The sequence below is a fragment of the Gymnoscopelus microlampas genome (assembly GCF_963454915.1).
Source record: "Gymnoscopelus microlampas genome assembly, chromosome: 12".
Taxonomy (NCBI): Eukaryota; Metazoa; Chordata; class Actinopteri; order Myctophiformes; family Myctophidae; genus Gymnoscopelus; species Gymnoscopelus microlampas.
In genome coordinates this window covers 46,228,842-46,253,090 of record NC_139949.1, presented here as the reverse complement: position 1 = coordinate 46,253,090, position 24,249 = coordinate 46,228,842, and the positions used below count along the sequence as shown (strand labels likewise).

The window sequence follows — 24,249 nt, the reverse complement described above, 5'->3', positions numbered from 1 at the left end:
ACTATTAGGGAAAGTAGGCGGACAGGAAATGGGGAGAGAGATGGGATCATGAGATCATTAACACATTGAATTCATATGTTGTTCTTTTTTTAGGCAAGTTAGGCACTTTAATTTGAAGTACTTTTAACAAACAGTGCCATTGATGACTGCATGGCAAAAGATGTGCAAAAACACTGGGAGTAGAACAGATGTGTTTCTCAACATGCATAACAGTAATGAAAAAAAATGTAAACATTTAATATTACACTTGAAATCAATAACAAAACAAATGAGATTAAACCTATGCGAACTTTAATAAACTAAAACTTAAATATCAGAGAAGTAGACAAAAAAAAGACTATAAAACTAAAAAGAGTGATTTATCATGTCTATTTGTAGACACAGAACCCTCGGTAGTTTTGATGCTAACGTGACAGAGGGACATGAGGAGGAGAGAACAGGCGTTGAGCGCCTGAACGACAAACGGCTCTTACATTCACTCAACCGCTGCTGATGTGCCCTTGAGCCAAGCACTGAAGTGTTCGATCTGTCCCAGCGGAGCTATTCAAGCAAATTAACAGTATAGAAGACTGTGCATGTACTGGGAGGCGTCCAAGCTGTCTCTGTGTGTGTGTGTGTGTGTGTGTGTGTGTGTGTGTGTGTGTGTGTGTGCGCTACCATATAAACTTGCGTGGTCCTCTTAAATAGCAGGTACGCACATCTACATCATTTCCTGTGCGAGATTCAGTTTCTCGTCAGTTTCTCATAAAAAGAAAGAAAAACTATTAAACTGATATAGGCTAGCAAAAAAACAAAAAACAAAGAACAGTGTAGAAAGACAACTCCTAATGTTTTCTTGAAATAAAACTGTCAAGTCTGAATTGAGTTTAAAATCAAGTTCTTAATTTTCCAAGTCTTGCCAAGTTGTGATACATTTGTTTTGCCAACGGTTACAGTACAGAATAAGCTTTGGTTCTTCGGACAACAACAACGATCTACCTCCATCGCTACAGAATAGAACTAACCTTTTAACCACTTAAAAAAAACAGATGTTACTCAAGTTGACCGGGGTCCCCCAGGGCTCTATACCAGGTCCGCTAGTATTTCCCTCTATAACAAATCTCTTCGGCTGAAAATATAGCCGATCTACAAGCTTTTTTACAGTGAGCTTGTAGATCTGCTATTTTTGCCTAATGTTCGTCGCCCCCAGAATGGGGGACGCTAAAGGTTTCACGTGGTTGACCCCCAAATCAACCCCCCCATGCATTCATTCATTCCAGAAAGAATATTACATACAAAAAATCTCTGAATACCGAGATAAAAAAAATACAACATAAAATGGATTATGGCCACAATCAAATAATTCAGAAAATAATAGCAATGATGATAGGAATAATACGACAGTACATAACCATAATAATACAACTAAAGTCTAGCTAAAATGACGTAAATCAGAAGTTAAACATGAGTCAGAGGTTTGATATAAATAGGGAGAGAGAGGAAATTGCGACAGCCAGATTCAGTAGTGTGCAAACCGATGCCGTCGGGTGAAAACCTTGCATGTCCAAAACCGTTCCTTTATCATTAAAAAAAATAAGAATAAAGTCGTGAAAATAGCCGATCTACAAGCTCACAACGCGTCACGATGCGACGCGCTGTGAGCTTGTAGATCGGCTATTTTCACTACTTTTGTGTGACGCTCGTATGATGAAGCAGGGCATCAATTTACGAGAAAATAAAAAAAACGTATAAAGTTGAAAAATGGAGATGGGAGGTTTCGGCCCGACAGCAACGAAATCCAGCCAACGTTGATAAGACAAAAAAAACAAAACAAAAACAGACAATGGAGGATAAACTAAATGACACATTTCAAGGTTGTAGGTTGTAATGAAAAATAGATTCTTTTGAATTTTGAGTCCCCTTGAATTTGTTTTCTACACAAGGCAAACGATAGATAAACTAAATCCTGTATTGGCACTTAATCTCTACCCTACCTAAAAACAAAAGAAAAGAAAGTATGTTGTGTGAAGTGAAACTGAAAAACAATGCCTTTCCAAAGTGACTTGTTCGTTTCTCCAAAACGTGTTGAACGGCTCACCAATAGAGAGCAATTTCATTGAATTTATATTCATTTTACACTTTAGCCGCAGGCATCCCTATTTGTGGGCATGTCATTTTAGGCAAAATGTGCAAAGGTTTTAGAAAATAGCTCACAATACATTGCATTGTAGAACTGCTTTTTTTTTGCTATTCAAATAATATATCAAATATGGCTTAAGTGGTTAATTAATTACTCTGTTCAAACCTCATCCAAATACTAGAGTGGCTGAAATGTTCAGTTGGAACTACTTACAGTACTTAAGTGTTATATTTACGTAATGTCTTTATAAGTGTTACATTATACTTAATGTCTTGCTGGGGGTTTCCACGTAAATATGACATTGTCATTGTGTCCCTTAAAACCATTATGCTGAAGTTTTCTAGTGATGTGTTTTTGAAGACTAAAGTCTCAGTTATACTTGGTTGCGGGCCGATGTCGTGCTCAGTAAATAGCAGATCTTGTAGATCTGCTATTTGTGGCATGCAACACCAGGCTTAACCTGGAAGCTAATTCCATCATGGCTTCTCCAAGAACGTATAGGTTGCAGGCGGGAGCGAGTTTAGTTTTTTTTCGGGTTTTGGATACATAAAAAAAAAAAGCTCTTTAGCAAACAAAGGCTTATGATATCCAAACATTTTGTTCCAACAACACAATCTCCACAAATCAACAAAAACATTTTAAAATGTCTTTAGCCACATTATACAAATTGTCTTTTTAAACACACAATGGCTTTCAAAATTAACTGTTGAGATATTAACAGGTGTCATTTTATGTTGCAGAACAAAAGATGAAATACTTAAAAGAGTAGTTCACCCAAGAAATGACTTATTTTCTATCAATTACACACCCCATGAAGCCTTGAATTCATGGAGATTTTTTAGTTTTTGTCGCATATTGTCACAATAATTTGATGACCGGCGATAAGATGCTAATGTCTCAAAGTTGACACTTTGAGTCTCCTACCAGAGCCTCCGCCGATCATCAAATTATTGGCTTAGGAATGCGACAAACAAAAAAATATCCATGAATTCAAGTCTCCATGGGGGGACTAATCGATAGGGGAAAAAAAGTCATTTTTGGGGCTGAACTATCCCTTTAAGTTTATGTCAACCACAGAACTTATTTTAAGCACACATTTAAAACCCCATGTGTGAACAAAACACTCACTCACGTTTCTTTTTTTACTGTAGGCCTGGAGAGTGTCACACATCGAAGACAAAACATACAATCTTGAGAGAGGGGGGAAAACAAGAGACTTGAAAACTTTAAATTGCCAGGGTACCTCAGAACATTTGTCTTCTATTTATTAATGTCACAAAAGGTATCCCTCTTCTGACATTGCATTGTTTAAAAAGCCTCTGGACTTCTGGGGGAACTAGTCGGGGAAGCGGTCAGCTCACGGCAGGCGTTAAGGCACGTGTGTGTGTTTGAGAGGGAGGAGCACATTTATAAATTCTCGGGTACAGCGAGCGACGCGTCACGTCACGTGACATGACGCAAAGCTCCACCAGCTTTAGCAAAAAAAGACCCAACGTGCTCTGTACTCCCAAAAACGATCTATTTTACAACAGCTAAATATTCATTATATATATATTTATATATATAACACTTTGTAGAAAATAACAGCATTCCCCTAAAAGTACATAGTAGGCCGAACAGTTTTCTTTTTGTTTAAACGAGCTAGAAAAAGTTAACATATATATATATATACTGTAGATTAAACAAGTTTATCTTGATGCATAGCATCATCTATTTAGATGTAATATCCATTCTTAAAAATTCTATAACTCGGTTCCATTCAGTATTTCATTGTTATATAAACATAACATTTGATAGTGTTGTGAAAAGGAGCCATTTGATGAAAATAGTCTCAAACGATGTCAACATTCTGTGAGTTTTCTGAAACAGATCGCACTAAAACGCAGTAATGTCTAGTGTTAATTTAACTCTGAAGAGTACAAATGGAACCAAATTGACCCGTAGTCCGAAGAGTGTACAAATGGAACCAAATGGACCCGTACGGGTCCATTTGGTTCCATTTGTACACTCTTCAGAGTTAAATTAACACAGTATTATTACTGTGTGGACAGACATGAACAGAGGCAGAATCATACAGTACAGAGAGATGGAGAGAAAGAAAGAGAGAGAGAGAGAGAGAGACAGGGATTGTCATGTCTGCTGAGGGACAAACACTTCCTCCACTGGAGGTTAATGGCAGCCGTGAATCCAAAAATACCTAATAGTTCAAAAACAAAAACAAAAAAAGAGGAAAAATAATAATAATCCCAACTCCCGTGCTGTTCTCTGTCTCCAGCTTTCGTGGATTAAAAACAGCCCGACTGAACCGGTACAAAATGTTTGTTTCCATCCAAAAAACGTTGGGCTCATCACGGCCTAAAAGGTTTTCCCCAAAAACCAAACACCGTCCCCAAGGTTACCCTGAAAATACCTGGGCTAATAGTTACCTAATGACTCTGCTAATGATAGTTATCTTTGAGCGGCTTATGATCCCAAGACCCAATTCCGTTTTAAGTCAGAGTTCCAGTGGGATCGCACCGTAGTGTTTTTAGTCGGTAGGGGTAAATGTAAGGTGAATGGCTAAAAAAACGCCACATTCAGTTCAGCTTTGCTGGGCCAAGGCTAAGGCAGTGGGTTGAGGAACGACCGCACTGGGGGGCAGCCCGTTGGTCAGTGCCTCCACGTTGCACTCCATATTCTCGTCGTCGCCGAGGGGCAGTTCCTCCTCCCGCCCCTCGCCGAAATCTCCGTTTTGGTCCATGGCTTCGCAAGGCTCAGCGATCTCCTCTTTCACTTCCCTCGCATCCTCCTCCTTCTCCTCCTCGTCCTCTCCGTCTTCCCTTTCCGTGTCGACGTCCTCGGCTTTGAGGGTCTCCACTCGGACCGGGACGACGGCTTCCGCTTTGCCCCCCGAGAGCGAGGGTTCTGCCGCCTCGGTCTTCTCAGCGGTCGCGTCGCGGGGTTCCGTCTTTACCGTCGCCTCGTTCTTCACCTCCGTGGTCTTGGTCTCGACCCTCAGGGAGCCGGCATCGGATGCCACGGCTGGCGGCGGCAGCAGCATCAGAGGAAGAGGATGAGGAAGGAGGAGAGAGGGTTTCTCTTCCACTTTGACCTTGAAGGGCGGAAGGCCCAGGAGGAAGGCTCGCAGCCTGACCGGGGAGCTCAGGTCGGCCGGCTCCTCCTGTTGGCTCTTAATCGCTACACCTCCTCCTCCTCCGCCCGATCTCCCAGAGGCGGAGCTCGACCTCCCTCCCAGGCTCAGGTCCTGGGCCTCGGCCTGCTCCGAGGAGGAGCAGACCCTGGGCTTCTTGGCCGAAGGCTGCAGGGGATCGCGATCCCCTTCGTCCGTCGACGTCGGATCCACGTCGTCGCCGCCGCCGTCGTCGTCCGAGCACGTCCGCTTAGCGGGCGGCGAGCGCATGCTGAGGTTGAGGGGAGCGGCCTGCTCGGGGGGCGGAGTGACCGGGGAGCAGGGGAGGACGGGGGAGCAGGAGATGACGGGGGAGCAGGAGATGACGGGGGAGCAGGAGACGACGGGGGAGCAGGGGAGGACGGCGGGCATCGGCGCCGATGCCGGCGGCGGCAGCGGCTTCAGGTCCTGGGACAGAACCTCGGAGAGACGGCGGGTGAAGGACTGGAGCTGCGTGGAGCCCATCCGCGTCCGCATCAGCTGCCGCACGTGGACGCTGCAGTCCAGGTCCAGGGGAAGCACGCGGAGGGGCGGCAGCGGAGGACGGCTCTTCCCCTCCCGGAGGATTCCCCGCTGGGACGCCTCGTCCTCGCTGCACCCCGAGCAGTGCTGGTGATGCTGGTGGGGATGGGACTGGTCCCGCTCCCCACCGGGAAGAGGAGCGTCTCCCAGGCCTCCTCCGGCCTTGGTCTGCAGAGGGTGGGGGTGGTGGTGGAGGTGTTGGAGGTGCAGGATGGGGGCAGGGGGGCGCGGGGTGGGATTCTGCGGCGTCAAAGCGCCGGGGTTCTCCGGAGGGGGTCTGTGGAGGCCCAGTCGGGTCCTGAAGACGTCCAGGGGACACATGCCTTTGGTGGGGCTGAAGCTTCCTCCCAGGGACCCCCCTGCCGCCGGGTGCCTCGGCAGGGGAGACGGGGAGGTCCGCGGGGCGGGGGGTTGCTGCTGCTTCAGAGAGTCCCCGTTGTTCTCCTGAGGCTGGGGCTCCTTCCCCGGTTTGGGCTGGAAGGGGAGGAGCGGGGCGGACATGGGGGACAGCTCTGGGGTGAGGGGCATGTTGGCGAGGTTGAGGTTGATGCCGGCGTAAACCACATGGGTCTGGGGACAGGAGATCTGGGTCTGGGGCGCCTGCAAGGAGAACAACCAGGTGTGAGTGTTAGGAGGAGGAATCCAGGAGAGGTCAAGAGGTGAGTGTTGGATCCCAGGAGGTGTAGGTCATAGATATAGAAACCTAGATACCTCATTGGCCTCTGCAGTTCATTGGAGCCACCGGTATTGCGGCCGCCATTTTGGAGAAGGCAAGATTCCTGACTACTGGCCAATCACACCGCGTCTTTTCCGGGACTTGTCACAATCTAGTATAAAAATGTCCTGTTATATTTTTTATACAACTAGATTCTGCCGAGTCCTGGAAAAGACACGCTATGATTGGTCAATAGTCAGGAAGCTTGCCTTCTCCAAAATGGCGGCCGCGATACAGATGCCTCAGAGCTGGAGGAGGCGTCAACCTTGATATGTCACACACACTTCATACATATTTGGTGTCTGCTTCTAAGTTGTTTTGATATTTGATTGCTTAGTGAACATTCAGCATGATCACAGGTTTAAAAATGTATTAAAAAAAACACTCTTAAAAACACAATTATTACTTGAGCACAAAAAAACTAAACAAAAAACTTTTTTAATTAACTAAACAGCCAAAATAGACCAAACTCTAAATTGTGCAATTCTCTAAGTTGAAATCGTGAGATATATCTCAGAATACACCTGAGAAACCAAACAAATGGTTAAGTCAAGAGAGTAGATCTATTGCATTTAAATCCACTTCTCTGTGCACTATTCTTAATGTTAACTGCAATTCATGGGCAGCTTGAACGGATAAGAATTTCACCAACTCCTTTACCTGTGAACTTGTGATGTGGTAAATAAAGTGAGGCTGAAGTCAACCACACCAAACCTGTGCCTAACCCTAACTCACAGTGCTGAACTGCAGGGGTGGGTGATGGCTGGAGTCACACCTGACCCGGGTCAAGCTAATTGGACTCTGATCTGGGTGTGGTGAGTGGCGACATACCTGCTGCGCATCAGTGGTGTAAAGTAACTAAGTACATTTACTCAAGTACTGTAGTACAATTTTGAGGTATTTTTACTTTACCAGAGTATTTCCAATTTTCAGTACTTTTAATTCTACTCCACTACTTCTCAGAGGCAAAATTGTGCTTTTACTCCACTACAATTATTTAAAATATTATTACAAAACATACATTAACCACTTCAGCCCTGTACACATTTCGGCCATTTGAAAATTGCCAATCTACAAGCTCACAATGCGCATTGTGAGCTTGTAGATATGCTATTTTCAACAGATTTCTTAGACATTTTATACATTTGAAAACGTGTGAAATGGCCGGGAAGTACTGCATAATGAGTACTGTTACTTTTGTACTTAAAGTGTATTACAGAGTATTTCTACATTACAGTATTGATAACCCCCCCCCCCACCTCACACACACACACACACACACACACACACACACACTTAAGAGGAAGAGTATCCCATGACTTATCTGCTGCTCTCGTGTCTTATTTCCTTCTGTCCAACTGAAATATGATTACAACTAAAGGCATGGCAAGCTATTTGTTACTTGAAAATAAATAACTTTGTAATCTAAGACTTGGTTGTCGTCTGTACTAACTTTGAGCAAACCGTAATGCAGGTTAATTAAAAAGGTAGGGTAAGTGATTTTTTGGTTAAAACAAAACGTTTTTTTGTTAAAATGTATAGTGTTCCAGTTCCAACAAACACTCTATAGCAATGAGATCAGAATATAGAGCTATTTAACACTTATTTTAAAAATCACTGACCCTACCCTACCTTTAATTAAAACCCCTAGACGTGCTTGAGGAGGGTTCCAGGGGGTCCCCAGAAAAATGAGGAAGGAGTTTAAACATGTGAGCCAAAACCAGGAGAAGTTGAGAAACATCCTAAACAGTCATTATAACTGTGGACTCATTCTGCAACAAATGAGAAATTTCCAGGAAAACTGTAGGATCATCCTGGCCACAAAGCGACTCAGAGGATATGCATAACCTCAGCCCTCTTCGTGAGATAGAAGACTCCCATCTGATTGTATTTAAGTTAACGACAATAAACTCACCAATATATCACATCATCTACCGACAGCTTGGGTTAGTCGGTTTGTCTCTGAGTCTGCAAGCTTTGGTAAAGACAAATCAACTGTTCATGAATGAAAAAAAGAAATTCCATGAAAAAAAAAGGCTTAAACGCTTTGTGAGCTTGTAGGTCGGCTATTTTAATTAATTAGAGTCTCGTTTGGGTCTCCAGCTAAAATGTTTGGGGACCACCGCTTCACATGACTCAACATCCTGCGTACTGTATGTGCAATTTCAAAACCGGTGAAGATATAACCTATTCTGTCCACCAATTCTGTTGAAGTGATATTGACTGACAGGACTTTTCTATCTCACAAACAGTGTTGATTTCGTCGACTAAAACTATGACAAAAAATGTTCGTCGACTACCTTCTTTCACTGACTAAAACTAAATAAAAACGAAATCAAAGCTAAGGTATGATGACTAAAACTGAGACTAAATGTATTGACAATTTCGTCAACAAATAAAAACTAGACTAAAATGTTAGTGAGGGACTACTGGAGAAGAGATCGAGTAGAACTAAAAGACAAGTCATTTTATGTTTGGTTGCACTCGGGTGCTGCACTCTGAAAATAGCAGATCTACAAGCTCACAGCGCGTCGCGCTGCAACGCGTTGTGAGCTTGTCGGCTATTTTCAGCATGCATCCATGTGTAAAATCAGCCATTACGACGCCATCAAGGCACCGCCAAAATACATTTTAGTCAACTAAATCAACTGTAGATTTTGTCGACTATAATCTGATGATATTTAGTCGACTAAAAGTAGACTAGCAGTAAAACATTTCAGATGACTAAAATACAAAATTGAATTTTATTCAAAAGACTATGACCAAATCTACATTTGCTGTCAAAATCAACACTACTCACAAATAGGGCTGTCAATAGAAGAATAGCCACTTAAGAGGTTCTGGATGCCCTCTGAGTCACTTCTTGCGGCCCCGGGTTCAACCAAGCAAGGAGTGTCAAGTTTCACAGCGACCGTACAGTTCAAGTCTTTCACATTCCTACAGAGGGTCATGAACCATATATTCTGGACCCCATGAGGGGTCAGCGCGTATAGTACTGTAACACTGCCACTTATGTGATACATATGGAGCCACTGTTTATAAGGTCAGCTTGAAAAGGATGAAAGGCCCTTTCTCCTCTGATAAGGAGGTTTTACTGTAGCGCACAGCGCAGCCATCTTACACAACACCAGCCTCCAGCCACCAGGGCCTCCGTCATTGTTATGAAAGTCATCTGGAACGGCTTTTACTCCCGATTGAAAACTAAAATGCAATCTCTTGCAATGAGGACATTTTAAAAGGTCAATATTGATATATTGGGCCCTATCTTATGCCTTATCCCTAATCTTCTTAAGTATTTGTAATACTTGGAAAAACATCTTATAAATCGCAAAAATAGACGATCTGCATCTACGCGTTGTGAGCTTGTAGATCGTCTATTTTCACTATTTTAAAATGTGTTTAACTATTTTAAAATATTTTTCAAAGTATTAAAATATGCCTAAGAAGATTAGGGATAAGGCGCTTTACAAGATAGGGCCCAATATATCAATATTGACCCTTATAATGTCCTCATTGCACACAAGATAGGGCCCATTTTATTTTAGTCTATTGTCCTTTTAGAATTTTAACAAACAATGAAAATGATACAATACATTCATTTTTATAGCTATAGTGCCTAGTGTGGACGGCTCAATAATCTTACCATCTGTCAGTCTTTTTGTTGTTCATGTGAGGCCAACTTTCCTTCTATCAACCACTCCAGATAAGAGGGAACCTTTTCCATCCCCTCATTAAAAGGTAGGTAAGTGATTTTCTTTGGTTCAAGTATTAAATAGCTCTATATGCTGATAGTACTCATTGCTGTATAGAGTGTTTGTTCAGTAACAGGAGTCTACCATGTCTCTCCAGCTTTTTATTAAACAGAAAATGCATTTTCAGGTCGGGATACCAATTTTGTCCAATCAGGATAGAGAACTCATACAGGATACAGATTTAACAAGTGAAATTGGAACTGATGGCACAAAGAAATGAGCAGACGCAATTGGAACTGGAACGTTATTAAAAAATGGAAGCTGATAAATGGGTACTCTTTCCTCATTTGCCACCCACCTGAAAATGCATTTTCTGTTTATTAAAGAGCTGGAGAGACAGGGAGACGTCTGTTACTGAACTACTTTTTAATCAAAAACCTTTTTGTTTTAACCAAAAGATATCACTTAGCCTACCTTTAAGCACATTACTCAAGTAAATGTACTTCCTACTGTCCACCAATAAGCAGTGGTCGAAAAGGTACTCAAATGTTTTACTTAAGTGAAAGTATCAATACTGCAATGTAGAAGTACTCTGTTACGTAAAAGTAAGTCCGGAATTAAAAATGTATTTGAGTAAAAGTATTGGTATCAACATGTACTTAAAGTACCAAAAGTAAAAGCACCAACATTTTTGAAAATAGCAGATCTACAAGCTCACAACACGTCGCATTGTGAGCTTGTAGATCGGCTATTTTCAAACAGCCTAGGTATAAAATAGGGCTAAAGTGGCTAATGTATGTTTTATAATATAATAATTTATATCCGCAAAGTAACTAAAGTTTTCAAATAATCGTAGTGGAGTAAAAGTACAATATTTGCCTCTGAGATGTAGTGGAGTAGAAGTTCGAGGAGAGGAGATAATGATTTTTAACCCATTAAGACCTGGAACTGTGTCATTTTTAGATTTGAGCTAAAAAGCATTATTTTACACTTTGGGCTATTCAAAAATAGCAGATGTACAAGCTCATAGCGCGGCACCGAGTGCCGCGCTACGAGCTTGTAGATCTGCTATTTTTGAAAAATCGTGAAAATGTGTGCAAATCTTTGAATATATATATTTTTAAAGCGAACATTTTTAACTCAACTCTTTGCTTCTGGGGGGTCCCTGGTACAAAATATTTTGATGGGGGTCCGCGGCCAAATACATATAATTTTGGGGGTCCTTGACATGAAAAAGATTGAGCACCACTGATATAGAAACATACGTTTTTCAGAAAACTGTTGAGATTTAGCAGACATGTAGAATTGGCTTCTGGTCTCAATGGGTTAACTCTTTGGTCGTTCGTTACCTTGAGCTGCTTGACGTTCACAAGAAGAGGCTGCTGCTGCTGGCGTCCTGCCAGAAGGGGCGGGACCAGCAGCTGTTGCTGGCGTGCGGCCAGAAGGGGCGGAGCCAGCAGCTGTTGCTGGCGTCCGGCCAGGAGGGGAGGGGCCAGCAGCAGCAGGTTCTGACTGGCCGGCAGCGGCCCTGACGACACCACCACCTTGGCCTTGGCGTGCTGCTGGGCGACCAGCTTGGCCTGGGCGATGAGCGTGGCCTTGTTCCGGCGCCCGGGCGGTCGCCCGCGCCCCCTCTTCACCGCCACCACCACGGGACCGTCTGGACTCACCCCACCCTGGGACACAAAATATTGATTGATTGATTAATTGATTGATTGGAACGTTGAAAAGCTTACGTTATTTTAAATGACATTTTCTGTCACAGAGTATCCTGCTGGGTGTATTTTTATACAAATATTTGCTTTTATTTACAAGACAAAAGTCCAAGTGCAATTCCCCACATCTACCCCTGAGAACCGTGGCTACAGCACTGGTTCTCAACCAGTGGTCCGGGGACCAACAGTGGTCCTTGAGGCGGTTCCAGGTGATCCCCAGCTAAATGATGGAGAGTTGGTAACCAAAAGGAAACCTTACAGATCTTTAACTCTTGAGAGTGTAAAATGAAACCAAATGGACCATTTGGTTTCATTTTACACTCTCAAGAGTTACATTATTGTTAAACATCTGCATAACTTAATTAAAGAATTGTTATTTTGATCAACCTTTGCCTGTCATCTCTCCTATGGTACCATCATCAATACATCATGGAATTGTGGATAAAATCTTATCCAACGACAACAAAATATTCTAAGTCTTGGGTCTGAGAGTCTAAATCTCATCAAACGGTGGTTCTGTGGCTCAAATGCCGTATAAATAATGGACCTTGATTTGAAAAAGGATGAATACCACTGTCTGAGCTACAGTAAAAATGTTATCTCTTCCCACCAGGGGGTGCCAGACTGACTGCCTGCTGAAAAGCTTAAATCATGCACATGCAATGTTGAAGTACAGTAGTGCTATTGTTTTGCACTGATAATGTAAAGCAGCCATTAAAACACACACACACACACACACACACACACACACACACACACACACACACACACACACACACACACACACACACCCCCCCCCCCCCCCCCCCCCTGGACTGGCCCCTTGTTTTAACAGATAAGCACTGAGTGGTGGGTGGACAGTAACAAAGTACATTTACTTGAGTACTGTCCTTAAGTAAATTTTGTTATCTTGTACTTTACGTGAGAATTTGTTTTTTTTTAAGCTGAAAAAAGCTGATACACAACTTCACAACACCTTGCGATGTTCATGCGTTGTGAACATTTGGGGGGGGGGCGATGTCTACATTTCAATAAAGCAATGCATTGATGTTAAAAATAAAATGTACTCATTAAAGCCAAGTAGGCCTACCCAAGTACTTTAACTCAAGTATAAATTTGACAGATTAACTTTCACATGTAGTTGACTTTAGGTTATTTTCAACTAACTCAAAACCTTCCATAACCTGAAACTTTCCACAACCTGCGAATTTCTGTCATGGCTTTTTGTTTACTTTTCCATTATACCCAAATAAATCATAAAAATAAAACTATGCTGCCCTACGAAGCTGATCTACAAGCTCACAACGTTGAGAGCTTGAGACCATTTGTGTATTTTGCACATAGTGGGATGGCATATCGTCCTACATTAACCCATTGAGACCTGAAGCCGATTCTACATGTCTCCTAAATCTCAACAGTATTCTGAAAAACTTATGTTTCAGTGTATCAGTGGTGCTCAATCTTTTTCATGTCAAGGACCCCCAAAATTATATGTATTTGGCCGCGGACCCCCATCAAAATATTGCGTTCCAGGGACCCCCAGAAGCAAATATTTGAGTTAAAAATGTTCGCTTTAAAACAATATATATTCAAAGATTTGCACACATTTTCACGATTTTTCAAAAATAGCAGATATACAAGCTCATAGCGCGGCACTCGGTGCCGCGCTATGAGCTTGTAGATCTGCTATTTTTGAATAGCCCAAAGTGTAAAATAATGCTTTTTAGCTCAAATCTAAAAATGACACAGTTCCAGGTCTTAATGGGTTAAGCATTTGCTTTGCTGATACGTACCATGATAGGAGGAAGAGTAGTAGTAGGAGGAGGAGGAAGAGAAGGAGAAGGAAAAAGGGGAGCAGCGGCCGCGGGAAGAGGAGGGGTTAAACTCTTCTCTCTGGCTTTGATGCGAGGCTTTCGGCCCCGGGCCATGGGCTTCCTCCCCCGCACCACTCTGGTCCGGGGAACCGCTAGGGATTCTGGGACTTTGAGTTCCGGCCCTCCCGCTTCCAGGTGCTTTTCGTAGGGCAGCATCAGCCTTGAGAGGTGAACGCACACACACACACACACACACACACACACACACACACACACACACACACACACACACACACACACACACACACACACACACACACACACACACACACACACACACACACACACACACACACACACACACACACACACACACACACACACACCAAGGTTATTATAGTTAACGAAAACTAACAAGATAACAAATACTAAAATTGAAAAATAATTTCCGTTAACTGCACTAAATAAAAACTATAATAAAAAACGATAACTAACTGAAACTGTATTGTGTGTGTTTACAAAACTAACTAAAATGAACTGAAATTATGTTTATCTCGTTGATTGTCCAACAGTAACTGACTGAACTAATATTTATTTTTAAATGGTATCTTTTGTTCAGTTTTTATTACACAATACTTACTGACCTTTTTGAATCCTGCACCTGACAAATAACCCAAAGTACAAAAAAAACATTTAACTAACACAAAAACTAATAAAACTAAACTAAAACTAGCAAACCCGCTCTAAAAACTAATTAAAACCAACTGAATTAGAAGGGGAAAAAATCAAGACGAACTAAAACCTATATAAAACTATTATAACCTTGGCACACACAGACACACAGTCTAATTCTGATACAGTGGACTTAAATATACATTCTTAAATATACATTCTACAGTTTGAATGGATGCGAGTGAGTGAGTGAGTGAGTGAGTGTCTGTGTGTGTGTGTGTACCTCTCGTAGTGTCTCCTGGTGCAAGTAGCAGCACTGGTGCTGCCCGCACATCCACCCAACTCATTGTACACCACCTTCCATAGACGGTCTGACGTCACCTACACAGACAGACAGACAGTTCATTATGCGTTGTACAGATGGGTGATATCTTCTTTTTATTTATTACTATTTTCACCATATATACAGCATATTTAGATATTTTAACAATTGTTCGTTAAATAGCTGATCTTCAAGCAAATAGCTAGACAAGCTACAAGCTCACAACGGTGAAGGCGTCCGGTGACACTTTGCAGAACAGCTTGTAGATCAACTATGGTATCATGATAGTCATTGGTTCATTGGTCCCCAAGGCTACTAACTTACTATACTGCTACTTTTTTCCTTCTCTTCTACACTGTAATTGTATGTTATTTTTTACTTCTTTTGTTTCATGCATCCTAATGTCACTGTATAATTGCGTTTCCTTTGCTTGACATTGAATCGCCTTGTTGTTGAAATGTGCTATATATAATGTGCAAGGCAAATAAAATTGCTATAGAGTGTTGGTAAAATTGCCTTGCCTACATAGACGCTCCAATTAAAATGTCGCCTTTAACACATGTGGAGGTTCACCCTGACGGGCTGAATAATTTATGTCTGATAAATCTATAAAACAAATTGCATATTATTTGGTATGTATGTATGAATAATTGATTCACATTTAGACTGTATTAATTCATTTGGACCGAATTACTGTAAATAAATGCAAAATGAAGACAGAGGCATGCATCTAGTTTCATTATTTTAACCTTTATGGATTTGTTTTTATGGATGAACTTTATGGATTTCTTCATAACCCCTGCATCATCATGTGTGTCTAACGGGAGTTCTCAGCCTGAGTGTATATTGGACAAAACACTGCGACTGAGTCCCCTGGTTACCATGGTAACCGCTGACTGCAGCAGTCCTTCCCCCCACACACACACACACAGAAAATGTGAAATGTCATTTCACCTCGACCCGCTTTATTTTTCGGATGGAAATTGTGTTGTGGACAGTGGTAGAAAGTAACTAAGTACATTTACTCAAGTACTGTACTTAAGGTAGGGTAAGTGATTTCCTTTGGTTAAAATAAGCGTTAAATAGCTCTATATTATGATAGTGCTCATTGCTATAGGGCGTTTGTTCAGTAACATGAGTCTCCATGTCTCGCCAGCTCTTTATTAAACAGAAAATGCATTTTCAGGTCGGGATACCAATTTTATCCAATGAGGAGAGAGAACAGGACACAGCAGCATAAACAAGTGCAATTGGAAGTGATAACACAAAGATACGAGCAGACAAAATTGGAACTGGAACACTGTAAAATTGAAGCTGATAAATGGGTACTCTCTCCTGATTGGCTGAAGATTGACCACCCACCTGAAAATGCATTTTCTGTTTATTAAAGAGCTGAAGAGACGGGGAGACTCCTGTTGTCTGAACAAACACTCTATAGCAATGATTACCACCAGAATATAGATAATATATTCACTTTTGTTATAACCCCAAAAAAGAAAATCACTTACCCTACCTTTAATAACATTTTTGAGGAACTTTTATCATACTTGAGCATTTCCAGTTGCTGATACTTCACACATGTCAGAATGCAAGGTAAATAAAACATTATGTAGGCCCAATGTTGTATTTTAACTTGTATGTATGTAATCTGCCATGTACAGTATGAAGCTTGAGTGTTTTAGTTGGTTATTTGTTTGATCATTGTTTGTGAATTGTCTTGTCAGTTCATTGTCTATGTGAAATGAAATGTAAAAGCGTCCTGTAAGTCCATATGGGCTGCATGGGCTTCCTTGGAAGCATGACACTTTAATGAAGAAAAATCATCATCATCGTCATCATCGTGTACTCACCTTGTCGTATCCCCCCAGTCGCTTCACCACAGAATACATGAGGAACAGGTTGACTGAGAAGAGAGACAAGACTGTGTGAGGACAGACAGACAGGCAGGCAGACAGACAGGCAGAAAGACAGACAGACTAATGCCTATATAGCCCAGGGGTTCCTAAGCTTTATCAGCTCAGGACCTTAAAGGTTAATTTGTCTCATGGGACCCATTATGGAACATTATTGAGAATACATGATGGATTAATCAATTAAGCTCCATTTTAAAAAAAACGAAAAAACATTAGATCTACAAGCTCACCACGCATCGCAATGTGACTCGTTGTGAGCTTGTATGTCTAATATTTTCACTATTTCTGAAAATATCGTTTCTGAAAAATGTTAGATTTGTATGTATTTATGTATTTTTATTCTGATTAGTTTCTGAAATTCTTTTGGAAAAATCAAACAAAAAAAACACTGAAGTAGTAGCGATATCATAGCGATATCATTCGTAATAATGCATGTAAACACGGCGTTAACAATACACAGCTTTAAAAATTAAAGAATACTGTGGTTTCTTCTTTATTAAACTACAGAAATATCTTTATTTTTATTTTTGGGCTTTTTATGCCTTTATTATTGACAATAGGCTGACAGGAAATGGGGAGACAGATGGGGAGTGACGCGCAGCAAAGGCCGTCGGGATCGGGACTCGAACCCGCAACGCGCTGTCAGGCTACATTGTAGCCTAGGTGCCCGGACCGCTACGCCAGCGGGCCGGGCCAGAAACATTTTTTTTAATGCTGACAGTCAAGAGAGAAATGACTTCATTTTGCTACGTGTGGAAATGATGATTAATTGCACAACTCCAATTCGATTCCTGCTGCCTCTGACGGCAACAGGAAACCATGCACACTGCCAAGAGTTGAACAGCACAGTGGTGATGAAAGAACTAGTCTGACAGGAACACACACACCACAGTCTATAGCGTCACTCCTTTAGCTGAATGACTAGAGTCACTGTTGCCAGATTTTGTGAGAGAAATAAGCGACCAGGTCTAGCAAAACAAGTCCAAAAGAAGCGACTATAATAGGCCCCATGAGCACGTATATACTATATAACCTATATACTGTATACATCGGCTATTTTTTTTGTTTTAATCATGAATTTTCTTTTTTGAATATTTTGAATATTTATGAAACATTCTAACAACACAAATCTGGTACAAAACATTTTCAGATAGGGGTTAGGGACACATGCACATTCATTTGGGGGTCGTTGACATGAAAGTATTTGAGAACCACTGGTTTAAATAATAAGCAGCAAGCCCACTGCACTTTAGAAACGAGCCCAAAAAAACGCAACCACCAATATTTACAAGCAACTTTACAGAAAAAGACACCCAAAGTCGCTTATAATATGCGGACATGGCAACGCCGACTAGAATACAACACACTCACTGACTCACTCCTTAGAAAGCATATAGTCTCTAGCAGTGATGTTGCTAGGTTTTCAATGTAATGGGTCCTGGGATGCAAGGGTGGTCTTTTAGATGGGTCCCAGGGACATTTTATGGGTCCCCAATTACACGTCCCCCCCCTATCGTTTTCTTTGATCTCCAATCTCCATATCTTCTATGCGTGTGTGACTGTGTACATTATATCCTGATGCAGTGGATCTCAACCTTTTCAGGCAGCGACCCCCCAAAATAATCATATTTTAACTGGGGACCCCCCACCCTGAGGAATTAGGAGTTGAGGCACTTAATTTAGTTTGATTCAGTTCCACAGATACATATTGTGAAAATAGCAGATCTAGATCAGTGCGACCCGTTCCTGCTTTTCAAGACCGATACCGATATATATACATATATTAAAAAATCATAAATATATTTTTTCAAATGTATATGATTCTGTAGTATTAGCACACCTTATGGTAAGAAATACTAGTAGTGGGCAACAGGTGGATTTAACATACCTTTGACCAATAGAATACATTTAATCATAGAACCTTTTAATCATTATTATTATTTTATTTTGTATTATTTATACGTATTTATACGTATATGTAGAATTTATTTTTACTATTTATTGTGTAGACTGAAAACACTGGCTTACAGTGGAAGTATTGGCAAATAAAGAAATAGGAATTCAAGAAATAATGAAGACAAATACTGACAATGCCTATGAACATTGGCTTGCAGTTATTGCACATAGTCAACATGCAATAATACTATTAGGCTTGTCATTGAGAAAGGAAAATAAAGTTGTCTTTTTGAGGAGAAGTGGAACCTTATAAGTCACTTTAAGTTTAGCATGAGGGAGAGGGTCTACCCTCTTCAAGGAATTAATTGTTATGATATCTCTAAGCTACAGAAAACATCCAGTTGCCTATTAAACATACACAAGACACAGACGATAGACAACCGGTTACTTACAGCTGCCATTAATTAGTGCTTTTGTTTGCCTTTGTGGTCAAATCAGGGTCAAATGCATAGGATCAACGAGCCATCGTTAACCTGCTAATGTTACACAGCTGATTGGCAACATGCATTAATCTACCACACACATCACTCTGATCTCCAAGCAAGTGGGAGAACACTCTAAAATCGGGGATTTTACTTTGGCTGGTCAATTTAAGATGACAACAGCAACAGAGATTAGTAGTAGACCTGTATGTATGATGATCAGTTATTATTCCAGACAGTGGTCTATCCAAGACGTTTTAACACGTTTAAGAGCAGGTCCTCATGCCGTCTCTCTCTCTCTCTGTGTGTGAGTAGCATAGACTAACAGCGAGGGGCTGTGCTGCTGCTTCTGCCACACAACGCCGTTTAACCGAGTTGTTATACTTCTCCAGTACAACGGTGTCTAACCGGAGAGTTATACTTCTCCACCAACGGTGCCTAACCGAGAGAGTCCATGTAGATCACAGCTGACAAATATTATATATTATCGGAGCTAATCGGAGCTGCGTCCCATGGACGCACTAGAGTTGTCATGAATGCGTCCTTTCGCAATATGGTGCGTCAGCGACGCAGGACGCAGGCCTACGAGCATCTCTGGTCTCTAGGGAATAAAGGATTGTCACATACAGGTTAGAAGGTGAAGTCTGAAGTCCATTTCTACGGACCTGTACTTGGACCACTTTTTTCCATCAACACCAAATCTATTTGCCAATAATAGGTGATCTACAAGCTCAGCAAAATGTTTTGACAAATTTTGGGGGATTATATTGTGGCATTGCTACTTTTAGTTAAGAAAAAACGAAGTATTTCTTGCACCACCGTTAAAAAAACAATGTCTATCTGTCGCAGGTAACATTAAACGTGGTGCAATATGACAACTCTTAAAAAGATATACAGGCTATATTTAGAAACAAGGTCAGAAAGAAGTGCAAGATGACTCACAATGTAAGATGACCAAGATTCACCAACAATAAATGACAACTCTACTCTCTCTGTCACCTCAGTGTGATCGTCCTCTGGATTATAGGGTGCAACAGTTACTCAAAATAACTGATTTATTTATCGATGAATCGATTATTACATTTTAATAAAATAATAGATTTTCAAAAACAACAGAGTATAAAATATCCCCCAAAACACACTTCTCGATCAATCAATAAAAGTAATCAATAGAATAATCTCCAACAACCCACAACGCAGCTTGTCGATGGCTATTTTCAGCATGCGGCACCATCATACCACAGGGTGTAAATTAACCCATTGAGACGAAGCCGATTCTACATGTCTCCTAAATCTCAACAGTATTCTCAAAAACGCATGTTTCTATATCAGTGGTGCTCAATCTTTTTCATGTCAAGGACCCCCAAAATTAAATGTATTTGGCCGCAGACCCCCATCAAAATATTTTGTTCCAGGGACCCCCCAGAAGCAAAGATTTGAGTTAAAAATGTTTGCTTTAAAAGTATATACAGTAGTAGCCAGCTGAGAACCTCACGATTTTCAAAGCAGTACCCATAGGTACTGATTTGTTCCTTGGGTACCTCTGTTGGCCACTCCCCCAGATTCTCAGACACGCCCCCTAAATGTATTATATCTTATTTCAGTGTGTAGTGTGGCCATTCTGCCACAGGGTGGCGCATTCACAGTGAGCAACATAGCTATAGACTGTTTCTGCTGCTTTTGCAAAGTAGAAATACTCTGTTACAAGTAAAAGTCAGGAAATAAAACTATACTTGAGTTAAAGTACAAAAGTATTGGTATTAAAATGTACTTAAAGTACCAAAAGTAGAAAGTACTCTACTAATTATGTGGAATGTCCCATTTCACAACTTTTCAAATGTATAAAATGTATACAAATCTTTTGAAAATAGCAGATCTACAAGCTCACTATGTGTCACATTGCGACGCATTGTGAGCTTGTAGATCGGCTATTTTCAAATGGCCAAAATGTGTATAGGGCTGAAGTGGTTACTGTATGTTTTGTGATAATATTCAAAATCTACAAACTAACTAGTAACCAAACATTTATCAGATCCAAAACATGGAAAATTGAAGGGAAAAAAAGAGTCCTTAGGATGAATTCAAAAGCAATTGTTTCTTTAAAAATAACTGTGTTTCATGGAACATGGTGGAAGAAGATAGATAAGTCAGTCAGAGATAAAATAATTGCAGCTCCCAAAGCTGCTACTTTCTGAGAGCAGTAACTAGTAACTATACTAGTCAACTGAAAGTAACATTTCAATAAAATGCATCATAAACTACTTTTGGGCACAATTATGTTATTTTAGAATGTGAAACGGGGTTAAATCAACACAGGAGATTATAATGTACTAACTAACTTAGGACCCCAATTTAAACAAGCCATATGGCTTGGATTTTTTAAATCATATTTAGTCAACCTTGTATTTGAACTGTACTTTCATGTGCTTTTTGTCTGCAAACTACTAAATAAAGTATTCAATCAAAAAACTTTTCGAGGTTGGAAAACAAAGTCATACACACATGCACTGCATCAGCAGTGGTTTCAGACAATGACATGCAAATTAACTAGTTTAACACCTTGGCCATGGTCTTTTGTTTGTCTCTAGCCAAAAATAGGCCGTCACAATGGCTCTTGACTGTGAGCTTGTCACCAGACTATAGTAACTTTACTAGTGGATCCAAACATTTTTAGGCTACACTCTCAGAGATAAATCAACAGAGGATTTTATTGTGTAGCCCAGGAGTTGTGTGTGTGTGTGTGTGTGTGTGTGTGTGTGTGTGTGTGTGTGTGTGTGTGTGTGTGTGTGTGTGTGTGTGTGTGGGGGGGGGGGGATCACAAGACCTGGCTCCTGAGTCCACTGTGAGGGCCTAAGTTGGCCAAGTGATGGCCAAGGTGCTATACCAGTTAATTTGCATGTCATTGTCTGAAACCTTTATTTAGAAGTTGCAGGCGATAAAGAGAGAGAGAGAGAGAGACAGTCAGATTGAATGGAGTTTCTAGGTGAAAGTGTTTTTTTGAGGTCCCTTAACCCTAACCCTAACCTTCCATCCACCTCCATTATAAATCTCTGAACTTTTAAAGGAGTACAATTCTAAAACTATTAAACATTTCAAAGATTCCTTTTCAGGCAAACATGTCCACAGTAAGATGAACATGTTAAAGTATGAATGGGGTTACTAGCAGTAAGTATGTAGGATTAGTAGCCTGCACTCATTTCCCTTTAAATGTCCATTGCCGCATTGACAATGCATTGGGCGCTTAAAGTTAAATATGTCCCAAACTGCAAATGATTTCAAAGAAGACAAAAAAAAGTACACACTTTGGCAGGCTACCAGTTCTACAGTGAAGAACACACAAGTGAACAGTCTATGGAAGAACCACTGTGGTGTAATGGTTTAGCTAAAGGGTTTGCAACTAGAAGGTTCTCAGTTCAAATCCAGCCAGAATGTTTTTCCAACTTTTTCTTGGCGCTTTCACCTTTATCTAATCTTTCAGTGAAGACCTTAGTAGTGAATAGAGCAAGTAAGAACCAATGTGGTGCAGTGGATTAGATACAGGACTTGTAACCAGAAGTCTCCCGGTTCAAATCCAACTATGACATTCTTCCAACTTTTACCTGCCAAAGTTTATACCACTTTCCCTTATAATGTGTATTACAATTTCTTCTGTTAGGAGAGAGAGAGAGAGAGAGAGAGAGAGAGAGAGAGAGAGAGAGAGAGAGAGATCCTAGATTATTATTTCTATGCATTAGATGTATTACCTCGTGTTTACCTTGCTTACTGTAAATCTCGCTTTATTAAGAGCGTCTGCTAAATGCCCAACTTGTAGACTACATTGTAGAGAGATGGTGCTACTATAATTAACATAACCTGTTTGGCTACGACACCCCCCTCACAGCCAAACAGACTGTGAGTTCAGTTGGGACTGTTGTACTTTTACTCCACTACAATGACATTTGGTTACTAGTTATATGAGAGAGAGAGAGAGAGAGAGAGAGAGAGAGAGAGAGAGAGAGAGAGAGAGAGAGAGTGTCTCAGAGTTTACTGTGTGTGTGTGTGTGTGTGTGTGTGTGTGTGTGTGTGTGTGTGTGTGTGTGTGTGTGTGTGTGTGTGTGTGTGTGTGTGTGTGTGTGTGTGTTGATTCCCCATAAGAGAAGATTTTTCACTGCCAGCTACCAGTGATTCTCAACAATTTTAATTTCAAGAGGACCCCCAGTTTACATGCATTAGGCGACACCCATTTAATGGCATTTCTATCCCTGGGACCCCAATTTATATTGTAAAATCAATGTTAATTTAACTCTGAGAGTGTACAAATGGAACCAAATGGACCCGTTAGGGTCCATTTGGTTCCATTTGTACACTTTGGTTCCATTTGTACACTCTCAGAGTTACAGACCCACAAGGGTCCATTTGGTTCCTAACTATCCTCCATTTAGCTGGGGACCCCTGGAACCCCCTCAGGTACCCCTGGGGGTCCCCGGACCCCACTTTGAGAACCAATGTTCTATTGTTCCATTAAATTGGATTCAGTTCTAAAAGGCTAGAAACTGTACACGTCTTTTCTTTTGCGGGGAAAGTAATATAAAGTAATATATAATATATTACCCTTGATTCCAAGTAATAAGTAATATAATATTATTACTTTTCAAAGGAGTAATAAGTAATAAGTAACATATTACTCTCCTAAGTAATATAGCCCAACACTGATTACAGAACACACTAACCATTATTATTATTATTATTAAAAGAAAAGAAAAATATTGTGTTACAAAATGCCTAAATAAAGCAATAGATATGAGTAATGAAATTGAAATGAAAAAGGTTAAGAATCACTGGGTTAAACTGTAGAATATAGTTAAAGGGATATTTGAATTCCCCACCAAGTAGACTAGTAGGTAAACAACCAATAGTTGCTCGGCCCTGCCACCTACTGTCCAGCTACTGTATTGCACAGTGGGGAAAAAATAATGCTAAACTCCACCCTCCAAGGCAAAACCACACCCACAGAGGGGTGTGGTTTCATATCAGCGCCTCCCGGGTACTGATTTCCTAGGTACCTAAGGTGAGGTTCTCAGCTGGCTACGACTGTATATATTCAAAGATTTGCACACATTTTCCCGATTTTTCAAAAATAGCAGATCTACAAGCTCGTAGCGCGGCACTCGGTGCCGTGCTATGAGCTTGTATATCTGCTATTTTTGCTATTTTTGCTTTTTAGCTCAAATCTAAAAAT

The 24,249-nt window shown here is 40.9% G+C and overlaps 1 protein-coding gene across 2 annotated transcripts in view; it reads right to left on the bottom strand.

Annotated features, from left to right (window-relative positions):
• Positions 1-274: 274 nt before the first annotated feature.
• The window catches only part of LOC311057734 (uncharacterized protein), a 58,123-nt gene continuing 34,148 nt past the window's right edge, over positions 275-24,249 (bottom strand). For both annotated transcript variants that reach the window (XM_084074777.1, XM_084074776.1), the window contains exons 9-13: positions 16,591-16,643; positions 14,702-14,799; positions 13,726-13,966; positions 11,567-11,893; positions 275-6,410 (exon numbers count right to left, since the gene is read on the bottom strand). In XM_084074777.1, coding sequence (XP_083930903.1) covers positions 4,701-6,410; positions 11,567-11,893; positions 13,726-13,966; positions 14,702-14,799; positions 16,591-16,643 — 2,429 coding nt within the window. In that variant the 3' untranslated portion in view covers positions 275-4,700. The remainder of the gene's footprint in view (positions 6,411-11,566; positions 11,894-13,725; positions 13,967-14,701; positions 14,800-16,590; positions 16,644-24,249) is intronic.